This window comes from Chelonia mydas, chromosome 15 (assembly GCF_015237465.2).
Source record: "Chelonia mydas isolate rCheMyd1 chromosome 15, rCheMyd1.pri.v2, whole genome shotgun sequence".
NCBI classification, from domain to species: Eukaryota; Metazoa; Chordata; order Testudines; family Cheloniidae; genus Chelonia; species Chelonia mydas.
In genome coordinates, this window is record NC_057856.1 from 16,103,171 (window position 1) to 16,114,537 (window position 11,367).

The 11,367-nt window shown below is 53.9% G+C and overlaps 2 protein-coding genes across 4 annotated transcripts in view; both read left to right on the forward strand.

Annotated features, from left to right (window-relative positions):
• Positions 1-5,636, forward strand: part of SEPTIN5 (septin 5) — a 67,303-nt gene extending 61,667 nt beyond the window's left edge. For all 3 annotated transcript variants that reach the window (XM_037878583.2, XM_043529824.1, XM_027817317.3), the window contains 2 exons: positions 50-152; positions 1,154-5,636. In XM_037878583.2, the coding sequence (XP_037734511.1) occupies positions 50-152; positions 1,154-1,210 (160 nt within the window). In that variant the 3' untranslated portion in view covers positions 1,211-5,636. The remainder of the gene's footprint in view (positions 1-49; positions 153-1,153) is intronic.
• Positions 5,637-7,564: 1,928 nt separating this feature from the next.
• Positions 7,565-10,996, forward strand: GP1BB (glycoprotein Ib platelet subunit beta). The gene is made up of 2 exons (XM_027817298.3): positions 7,565-8,429; positions 9,387-10,996. The coding sequence occupies exon 2, from the start codon at positions 9,395-9,397 to the stop codon at positions 10,007-10,009; it is 615 nt and encodes a 204-aa protein (XP_027673099.2). The 5' UTR covers positions 7,565-8,429; positions 9,387-9,394; the 3' UTR covers positions 10,010-10,996.
• Positions 10,997-11,367: the final 371 nt, after the last annotated feature.

Consider the following 11,367-nt stretch of genomic DNA (forward strand, 5'->3'; position numbering starts at 1 on the left):
TTGCCTGGGACAGGAACAGACTGAATTTCTCCACTCTCTCCCCCCACAGTAAGCTGACTCAGGACAACAGGATAGAAAGCCCCATCCCTATCCTGCCCCTCCCGACGCCTGATGCTGAAACGGAGAAGCTGATCAAAATGAAGGATGAAGAGGTGAGTACCCACTGCACGTTGCTCTCCTCAGCGATGAGCAGAGGGGCTGCCCCAAGTGAGGCTGTCCTGGGGTTCCCTGGTGCCCCCGTCCCTGCTCTGCTTTTCCTTCTGCTGCCCTCTGCACTCCCGAGCTCCCAGTCAGGAGGGCAGGGCCCGGAGGCTGTGTCCGTTTCGGTCAGTGGTGATGCCATCCCATGAACTGCAGAGCAAGGCCCTGTTCAATGCCAGCAGCCATCAAGTTCGGAGAGGAGTTAGAGGGTGTCTCTCTGAAAGCCCCTACATCCCTCCCAAGGCTGAGCAAAGCACCAGTCAGCTCTGCCAAGGTGGGCACTATTGGGTTCCAGAGTCAGAGGGTTTAAAGCCGGCAGGGACCACCCCTGCCATGGTCGCCCTGTGACCTGAAGCACCCAGAGTCAGTTGAGTGGGTGCGAGGACCAGGAGTGTACCAAGTGCAGGCTGGGACCACGCACGGTTCCCTTGTACAGCCTCGCCAGGTCACGTTGTGCAGCTGCCAGGCCAGGGTGTAGCACAAGCTCCTCCCTGTGCCAGCCGCTGTGCTGAGTTACTGGGGAAAGGGGCAGGAGCAGGACGTGGGGCAAAGGCGAGATCATGAGAAAGGGGGTGATAGAGGGCAGAGCCTCGGGCAGCGCAGTGCGTCAGGGTGAGCGCCATCCCGCCCACCCTCTCCGCCTCACGGGGGTGAGCACCATCTCCCATCCTGCCCTCGACAGTGGGGGCTCCTCCAAACCCCGGCTGCGTGATCCTGAGCACCCTATGAGCCGTCGCTAGCTAGCCCATGCAGACAGCGGAGTGACACGCACCGAGTGGGGCAGATGGGGGCCTAGAGCCCCACTCGCAAACATGCCGTCCCAGTAACGGGGCAAGCCCACCACCCCCTTAGAGCATCTCACTGGCCGGGGCGGAGCCGCGCTCTGTCTGACCTTCCCACTGGCCGGGGCGGAGCTGCGCTCTCTCTGACCTTCCCTCTCCCTCTCCTGCAGTTGCGGAGGATGCAGGAGATGCTGCAGAAGATGCAGCAGCAGATGCAGGACCAGTGAGAGCCAAGAGGATGGAGAGCAAAGGGAATCCCTGGCGACCTTCTGGGGCCCAGCTTGAGAAGTGGCCGTCGTAGGAAGAAGTTCCCCGTTGCGTAGAGACTTGTGGGCGAGAGCTGTGCCCCCCCACCCCCTAATTTATTAGCAGTGACACTGGCTTTCCTGTCAGCTGGAGTGTGGAAGAGGCTCTTCACTTAGCAATTTACTGGTGTGTTTTTCTTTTGTTCCTTTTAAGCCTGGGAAGTGTCTAAGGCATTTTTAGAACCGTTCCAACTTCCAGATGTACTCAGCCCTGGCCAGGGAACACGCCTCTGTTCAAAGTCACGGTTTCTATGGCGTATGAGCTTGAAGACTCTGTGTAAATGCACATTAATGTTTACTCCCAACCAAGGTGCTGGGACCCTCCCCCCCACCCCCCCGGGCCAGGGTGGGCACCTAGAAGGACAAATGTTCCCTCTGCACCAAGAGCTCATGAGTTGGACCCAGTCAGCCACCCCTCCCCCATTGGGGGATTCCAGGCCACCCCCCTGCTCTGCATGGGAGAGCAGTGGGCTGGGGACGGGGGTGCGGGGTGGAGTTGATCAGGGGACACTGGCCTGCGGGGGTATTTTTAAGGTGCCTGAACATTCCTGTCTAATTTTCCTGTTGAGAAACTCCAGGATCTTTTGCACTGAGAGGGGAGAGATCAGCCCCACCCACTAGGTTAGAAGATACCAGCTTCCCCTGCCCTCATTTGGAGCAGTGTTTCTTGACGGCCGGTCCCTGGCCTGGCGCCGGTCCCTCAGATCTCCTTGACACAGCTTAGGAAGGCAGGGAGCCGGTCCCTGGAATCAAAAACGTTGAGAAACTCTGGTTTGGAGTATAGGGGTGAGGATGCGGCACTCGGTGCTGGGAGATCCCGGCTTGCAGACACAAGGAATACAGGAGCAGCCCATGAGGTGCCAGCATCTTCCCAGCCAGCCCTGCCCTTGCTGTGGCCAAACCATACTGTGGATTTGAGTCCCTGGCAGAACTAGGGAGCTTGGTGGCTTTTCCTTCGCTTCCTGCTCTCTCTGGGGTGAGGGAAGGGGTATCCCTGGTGTAGCCCCCGCCATCCAGCCTGTGCATAGCCCTTGGGCTCACTGGGAAAGGTGACACGCCAGCCAGAGGGACCAAAGAGCTGAGGGCAGCGTCCCAGTTTGTACCTGACCAGGGGAAGCCTCGGGGCAGGAGACAAACCCTAAATACGGAGCTTTCCTCATCCCTGAGCATTCGCAGCCTTGCTGGCCCCTGAGTCCGTCCTGCTGGGGAGGGAGGACATTTTCCTTTGCACCGTTCTCGCTGTGCACACGGGGGAGCTGAAAGACTTCTATCGGGGCAGAGGAGGCAAGACAGGCTATGTACGCGGCTGGCCTTATGGAAAATGGCACCCTTGGCTGCCCTTCCCCGCCCCACTCATGGCTGCACAGGGAGGAGTTTCTGAGCCTGGGGGCTCCCCTGACCGCCTAGCAGGAGGACGGGAAGGGGAGACCCAGGGGCTGGCCCGCTGGCTCCGCAGGGGCAAGCCCGGCTGCCTGCACCTCGCCGCCTGGCTGGCAGCTCCAGGCGGTATCATCCGCCCCCGGCCCAGCTGGCCAAGGGCTTCAGCCCTGGGCTCGCCTGCATTCACTCCCATTCTGGCAGCCCAGGCCTGCCATCTTGTGGCACTTGGATGGCGCCTCCCTGGGCAGTCGCCCATGTCTCCCACCCGTAAGGCTGGCCCTGGCTGTGTAGGGAGCAGGTTGGTGCTGAATGGGTTGTGAGCAGCAAGGGAGCATTTGAGTCCCTGGGAGGAGGCTTAGTACAGCCCAGCTCCGCTGGCCATGCACTGCCCCCTCTCTTCCCTGTCACCCAGGACTCCACCCAGCAGCCTTTCTGGGCAGTAGCTTTAGGCATCCCCCGTTTCCCGCCCCTGGTCCTAGCCATGGGGACCTGCGTGGTTGAGTCCCAGCGCAGGGCAAGCGGGCAGGATCTGGTGGCAGAGATACGAGGGCTGTGTCTGCAGCAGCCGCTGTCCTGCTGTCATTTGCAGGGTTATTTTTAACCAAGCACAGTAAAGGAGCAACCAGCAGTGTGGCCTGTCTGATAGTAATGCCACTGGCCGGCCAGGGAAAATGGGCCCGGAGGCTAACTGGGTCTTCCCTTAGACTCCTTGGAGTGCTGGCAAGGAGCTGATTGCCTGATGCACATGGGGGTGGGTCCTTCTTGCCCAGCCCCTGGTTCCCGCTCTGAGTCCTGTGGGTGCCCATTTACCTGTGGCTTTGTGTTGTCCAGCTCTGACTCCTTGATGGCCGGCTCTTGGTGTGACACGCGGCGTTGGCTGGGTCTGGTTAAGTGCCAGGGCTGCTTCTGCTAGCAGTGTGTCATGCTGGCTTCTCTCAGCAGGGCCCTGGGGCCTGATCTCTTGTCCTGTTGGTGAGTAGCTGGGGCGGTGTCTGTTACTCACAGGCAAGCCTCTTTTGTCTTGGGTAGGTGTAGGAGAGACGGGACAGACCTCAGAAATAATGAGGAGAGGCTAAGCTAACGAAGGGCAGCAATGCCTCTTGGACAGATGTCTAAGCTAGGCCAGGGCAAACTGGACCTCTCAGCTTAGAGGCTGGCTCATTTAAGAGGCCTCTTTTGCTGCCCCAGTGAAGTGCAGAGTGGTGCAGTGTGTCTGGGGCCCAAACTCAGGCCAGAAGAGCAATGTCACTATCTCCCCAGCTCCTTTGTCCTGTCCCGTCCCCTCTGTGCGAAGCACGTAAGAGATGGGCAGTGCCATGCCAGGGTAGACTGAGGGGCCATTTACTCCTGTCTCCAGCACTGTCCAATGCCAGATGCTTAAAGGGAAAGTGTGAGCCGCCTCGCCATAATGCACTTGCTTGTGTGGTAATGTAGCCCGAGGGGGCAGCTTCTTCCAGGCCTGGGCTGGTGATCAGCTACTATCCTGACGCATGAGGATTGCTAACTTGTATCAGTTTTGTTCGTGCTAGTGTAACTGCAAATGCTGTTCCTGTTCATTGGAGTGTCTGTTCCCTTTTTGTAAGCTTGATAAGTTCCTTGCTTCTGCATTATCCTGAGGCAGTGAGTTCCACAGGTTAACAATCTGTTGCAGGTAAGGTGGTAACATTTCCAGACCAGCTAAGGGGGCCTCTGTGTCCAGCATGTTTTGGCCCAAGAAGGGGTAGAGGAGATCATCTTCCCTTTAGCATTAGATGACAGTTTGGTTGAGTGCAGCCTGCAGCTGTACTGGTGGTTGACTCCACAAGCAAGGCATTGAAGCAGGACACTGCTGTGGGTCTGAGGCATTTGGCAGGACAGGGCACCGCAGCCAGAATTGCTGACTAAGACATCTGCCCCCTTTCCCGGCGAGGACATCTCCATCAACTCAGTGCAAACTTCTTCTAAATCAGGTAACGTTTCCCAGACCCATTCCACACAGAGCTGAACTCCTCAGCCATGGGCAGGGGTTGCGTGGCATCAGAGAGGGAAAAGCACCTTCTGCCAAGGCAGCTAGAGCTGCAGCTTCTCCAGAGTGGCAAGTAGGACCACAGAGACCCACCAGCAAAGACAACACAGCAGGTTTCCTTCCTCTCGGGAGGCTGTGGGGAGGGTTGGCTGCCTGGAAAGACATTGGAAATGGTGGTGAGCCCCTGGAATGCTCTGGAGATCTGCCCTCTGTCTGCGTGTTCTCAGAGTGGAGTCTTCCCCTGTTGAATTGAGCTGCCCTGTGACTGGTAGAGGCGTTCCTGGGTAAGCATGGCTGGCGGTTCCTCCCCTGGCAGCGAAGGAAGTAGAGAGTATGGCTAGGATGCTCCTTCCCCCTAACACACACCCCTACACACACACACACACACACACACCCCTGCATCCTAAGCCTTTGCCAGTTTTTTGCGCTTCTGAGCAACTCCAGGCTCTGAGTCTGGCTCCACCGAGTTCTCGTGAGCTGTCGCTGGGCTGGGGGTTGTGGGTGCCACGTCTCAAACCGTGTGCCTGATTTGGGAGGTGGTTGTGGGATGAACCCGTTTGTGTGCCATTGGTCCTGGCTCTGCCAGCACTCGCTGACCACCTGCATGCCTTGTCCTGCATCCTGTTCCTTTGGGGGTTGTGGGGGGGGGGTCGGGATTCCATTCTTCACGCTGTGCGGCGGCTTTCCCTGCTCCTTCATTGCACACGCAGTAACCCTGGCTTGCTGGTGACCATGTGATTTCTGCATCCCCTTGCTCTGTTCTTAGGCGCTTCCTTTCCCCGTTGTCGGTTTGGTTGGGTTTTTTTGTACATTACTGTTGAGTACTTTGTCATTGTGAACGAAGAGAAACAAACCCTTTGGAAACGTATCCATTTTATTAAAATGATGATGATGGCTATTATTATTATTAATAATGTTTACTACCTGAACTGGTCAGTGAAATAAATACATGAAAAAAACCCACAAGACGACCTTTTCCTGATTTTGTTTTCTGTCTGCGGAAGGGGGACTTGTTAGGAGTGGGGACAGAAATGCAAGATGCCTGGAAAATTCCCCTGGGTGTGATTGTCCAGTTCTCTAGTTCAATCAGATTAGGCTGGACGTAGGCATAGTCCGGGTCAGACCTGAGTGGCCCAGAGATCCTGTGCACCAGGACACGATGGCACTCACTCAGATTTGGAGGGGAACGTGGGCCGGAGGGGTCAGAAGGGTGGGGTAGAGGGGATTGAGAAGGGGAGAGGAGAGGGTCAGGATTGGCGGGGCAAATCTGTGCCCCCTCCCACTTTAGCTGGCACTCCTCAGCCCCTGATGAAATTCTCTGGCCTGGCTTACGCAGGAGGTCAGGTGGTCATAATGGTCCTTTCTGGCCTATGGAAAAATCTACCTGGGTGATCCCCGTTGTCTTGAGGCGCCCCCCAAATGAAAGAAAAACACTCCAGCAAAAGCTGAGCAGTCTGTGGGCCCAGATTCCCTGCCTGCCTTCTGCACTGCTGTAATAGTCGGAATGAGCCACTCCGATTTATTAAAAAGAACAGGAGGACTTGTGGCACCTCACTTGTGGAACCAATTTATTTGAGCATCCGACGAAGTGAGCTGTAGCCCACGAAAGCTGATGCTCCAATAAATGGGTGAGTCTCTAAGGTGCCACAAGTCCTCCTGTTCTTTTTGCAGATACAGACTAGCATGGCTGCTACTCCGAAACCTGATTTATTAGACATTTAAAGCGTAATGGTTTTAAAGCGTATGAGACAAGGTTTTATCCCCAGTCCTGCCTTCAGCTACAGCCCCACTGAATCAATGGGCCCAATTTTCCCTGGCCCTGTTTCTTAGGTCATCCTGGACCCCAGTGCAGCTGGGTGTCAGTCCTTCCTGTTCTGGTCTGGTAGCATTTTACACCCCTGTGTAAATGGGTGCAGAGAGAATCTGGCCCAATGGGCTTACACGAGAGGTATTGTACGGGGAAACTGGGGGCAGGGTTTGTAGTCCTTATGCATGCAATGGGGATGTGATCTCAGCATCCCCAGAGCTGTCTATTTTTATCCCTTTGGGTCTGCTGCTCAGGCTGGAGCGTCTCCCAGTGCCACGAATTCCGACGGCAGGATGTGGTAAACCTGCCTTGCTAACTGTGAGCTGCACATGCTTCGAGCTGCTGAGTCATCTGACTCTATCTAGACAAGCCCGCTAGAGCACGATGTTCCCATGAGCATTATCTTTCCCAGCACTGGCCAGCCGAGCCAGCCTGCAGCTTTCTCCTTTCCCCTGGATCTTGCCTTTTTGTGTCTGCAAGTATTGGGCTCTCCCGGGCTTCAGGCATGTGAGAGAATGCAAGTTTTCAGAAGAGCAGCTTGCCAGCTCCCTCCCTACTCAGCTAGCGGCCCAGGCCACAGCTGAAAGCCAGAGCACCTCATCAGAAGTCACCAGCTGCTCAGAAGGGCGGGGATTGGGTCAGTGCTTTAATGAAGGTCCTCCAAGGCGCGCTGATACTGTACATAGCACGAACAGGATGTTCGGGGACACCGTGCTGCCAGGAGCGCTCTTTCAGATAAGATGTGAAACCAGTTTAACAGACGTGCTTTTCACAATGGTAATTGTGTGAGCCTGAATTTTCTGGTCCAATTGAATCTTGAGTAATTGCCTAAATCCACCTGCAGCTTCGGTTGGATACAGTATTCCCCTTTGCTTCCTGCTCCAACATATTTGGTCCCCATTTACTGGACAGATTCACTAAAGGGAGACCTGTCCACAACCAGTGAAGATCCCATCCCCCAGGGTCAACTGATTACAGGCACTTCCTGTCCCAGACTGAGACTCCTTATCCTGTCTCCTTCACTTCCTGTCCCAGTGCTGCACACTCTTAAAACAGCTGCAGGCAGCTGTGAAGCGACTCATAGTTTTGTGCATATGTAGTTCATAAAGAGCTTGAGGATGAAAGGCGTAACAGGGTATTATGGGAATTACCTGGAGCATTGTCATATTGAAGCTGACACTGATCAATGTTAGGTTCCCCAAGCTTCCTTACAAACCTCTCAGCTGACAAGTGAGATCTCCGCCTGATCCTGCCTGGTTGCCATTGCTAAGTCTTTTCCAGCCTCGAGAGGGCCGGAGCTGCGTGCTACACAGAGGTTTGGGGAGCCGGGGAACAATCTGAGAGGTATTTGCCATTGCCAAGACAGAGCCAGACAGGCAAAGTGGAACTGAGTGTGGGAAATTATGGGCCCTTCCCCAGGGGCTGATAGGGTTTTGAGGACTCTCCCATGGATTTCACATGAGGTTCCTTGCATATTTTCTTGCTGCTGCTAAGCAGAGCAATACAGAAAACAAAGCAAATACTTTGGGCTGCTTACCCTCTAAGAGGATGACTTCCTTTCCAAAGGGTGCCAGGGTAAAACAGGGCACTGTTTTGAAAAGGGCAGGGCTGGACCACTCACAGATAACAGCAAAATGCTTTTGTCCTCTTTCCTCTGGGCCAAGACCCTCTGCCGTTCACCCGTCGTCATCAGGCCTGCCACATTTGAAGCGTTACCACAACCAGTGTCATCTTGCATCCCTCGGAACAGTTGCTTGGTGAAACCTCAGCTGTTCCGGCGAGACGGTGGCAGGGAGGAGTCCTGGGACTAGCTTTCCCCTTATCTTGCAGAGCCAAGTGGGGAACTAGCAGAGAGCTCAGCTGTGTACTTGCAAATGCTCCTGCACCACTTGCCCTCTTACTATACTCTTCCCTTGTGCCAGAGGCCAGCAGGGCAGCGATCTGCAAAGGTGAGTCTAGACACTGCGCTTCCTGCTAACTTTACCTTCTTCCTCGGTCACTTCACTGCACAGCATTGCTTTACGGTGAGGCACCAAGCTGCTCTCTTCTTACCCCCTGTACAAGTCAGAGTCCATGATGACCCTTAGGATTTTTTGCAAGAATTGCAATACTAGGACAGTCCAATGGCTTGTCTCTTGTCTACAGCAGTAACCAACGCTTAGATCCTTCAGAACAAGGGTAGCCCCCTACTTCTGCAATACAATCTCAGAGTGGGGAATTTCTACCTGAGCCCACCTGATCTTTATATGTCCTGATGCATGAGAACTGCTCGTCTCTGTCACTTTTATTCTAGCCGTGGAAACTGCATTGGCTGTTCTTAGTCATGCAACTGTCTAATCCTTTTTTGAATCTTCTGTAGCTTTTTGCCTCTGTAATAACCTGAAGCTTCTGTTAATGAAAGGTCATTCGGAGCCTGTGACTGCATGAGCAGTTTTGCACACTAACGCGACTGCTGCTGAATTTCCTTAGCTATTATAGTGCATCAGGAATGCAATCATGCAAATACCAGCTTCTCTTCACCACCCTGGGCACCAATGGAAATGAGATTTGATGGCCTCAGCCAGTTCCTACTGGATGTCTGGTCACATCATAAGCCATCTGCCCTCCACAAGCCCCGGGCTAAAATAGCAGGAGCACTCGCCTGTCTAGTATTATGAGAGAGCGAGCTCTTGCCCAACACATGCTGAAATTATGCCCTTGTCAGAGCTGGGGGTCTCTCATCTTCCTGGGTACCAAATTCACCCAAAACTTAAATCCTCAAAGGAAATAAAAGCCCTGGGTTTGTTCTGTTCAGCTTGACAGTGTCAGGTGTCTGCGTCTGCTGCTCTTCTTATGCTGAGTGCCTGAGGTTTGCGCACAATGGCCCAAGGAGTTCAGGGTCAGAGGTGCTTGTGTGTGTGTTTCAGAGCTGAAGATGATCAGCTGGATCCTCTTCCTTTCCCTGCTGGGCTTTCTGCCCCTTGTGACGCCCACCTGCCCCTCACCCTGCCAGTGCAGCGCCAACATCGTCAACTGCATGTCGGGAAAGCTGACCAAAAGCAGCCTCCCCGCATCCTTCAGCTCCTCAACTCAGACCATCTTCCTCAACAACAACCTGCTCACCAGCATCCCCAGCGGGCTCCTGGACAACCTGCAGAGCCTCCAAGTGGCCTACCTGTGGGGGAACCCCTGGGAATGCGACTGCGACATCCTCTACCTGCGCTCGTGGCTCCAGTGGCAGCAGAATCGGACCCTGTATAGGAACGTGGTGTGTGCTTCCCCGGAACACCTGCAGGGCAGGATCATCGCGTACCTGTCGGAGGATGAGCTCATCTCTACCTGCCAGTACTGGTACTGCAGCATCGCGCTCATCTCCCAGATCTGCCTCTTCCTCTTCATCCTCCTCCAGGCTGTCCTGCTCCTCTTCATCATCTTGTTCCTGCATAGATTCCAGAGGATCGCCAATGTAGCCAGGCAGACCACCAAGGAGATACACCAGCACGTAGATACATGGGCTCCCCTTTCAGAGAATGCCCATGACATTGATTAATGTCACCAGGGCTTTCAGTCCTCATGCTTCAGGGCGTAAGCTGATCAGCGGGGCCAGGAAGAACATCCTTCCTCCTGGGATTGTAGCGTTGTGTGGGCCATTTGGTGCATTATGCTGAGAACCAGCCTTTCTCTGAAGCATCAGGAATAGGCCACTGTCTAAAGCAGGACATAGGCTGGGCCTATTGCTCTGTTGCAGTGCAGCTAATCCTGGGATGTTATAATTCTGCACTCTTCCTAAGGGATAGAAACAGGATTGGGACAAACTGTTCTTTTATCAGACCTGTGCAAACTTGGTTGCTGAAGTGAAAACTGTTACTGGTCTGGTCTCATTAGAGATTTAGTGATGCTCTGTGCAGAATCACGTGCTCCAAGAACCATAAGGAACTAACTTATAGCTGGCAAGAGCCAGAGCAGTCTGAGCTAATGCTGCTGCTATGTGATTCGTGCTCATTTGGTCCCCAGGGCTCCATACACTAAAAGACTGGGGGCTGAGCTTAGAAAGTCCCTGATTCTGCTGGTTTGTTACAATGTGGGCAGAATCCAGCAGGCTGGCCCCAGGGTTAAGTAACTGGAGTAGGACACAGGAGAGATGGATTCGATTTTCCCAGCTCTGCCTCGGATTTCCTGTGTCACCCTGGGCAAGTCAATCAGTCTCACTGTGCCACAGTAAAATTGGGATAATGTTCCTCCCTGCTGGCCATGCTTTGCCTTGTCTGTTTAGGGTGGGGCTGTTCAAAAGCCCACAGTGTTGCCTCAATCTGTTCCCCGCTAAATGAAGGCGGGAGCCCAGTTAGGCCAATGCTGAGTGCTTCTGAAAGCCTGACCTCTTTATCTTCCTATGTGTCTGTATGCTGCCCAGCAGGATGGGGGCCTCTAGGGGCTAGTGAGATAGCAAGAAATACATAATGCAGCTTTAGCTATTTATAACAGTCCTTTCATTTCTGTAACAAAACCGTATTAAAAAAATGATGATGCAAATGGTTCTTCCCAGGTTGAAAAATGTATCTGGTTTAAACTCCTCGCAAACCATGCAAACAGGGGAACCACCCAGGAAAGGGTCTGGGGTGGGACCTTATTTTAAAAAGGATGTTCCTTGGAAATGGAATTGGGGGATAAAGATTCACCCCGGACTCTGCAGCTGCTGGTTCTTAATGTGGAGTTTCTTTGAATTCAGGTTTTACATGGATGATTTGGGTTGTTTCTGGTTTTTATTTATGGTGAGGCCTGTGTTTGGTAATTTGCCAGCGGAGGGGCGAAGAGGAAGGTAGGTGAACTGGCAAGATGGAACAAGCATTTAAAATGAAGCAATGGCCCCGCAGGCCCATAATAACTCAAGGGATTGGGACTGGAGGCTTA

Bases quoted from the DNA above. Each gene is read 5' to 3' on its own strand.
- GP1BB (XM_027817298.3), top strand. From the start codon at position 9,395: ATGATCAGCTGGATCCTCTTCCTTTCCCTGCTGGGCTTTCTGCCCCTT.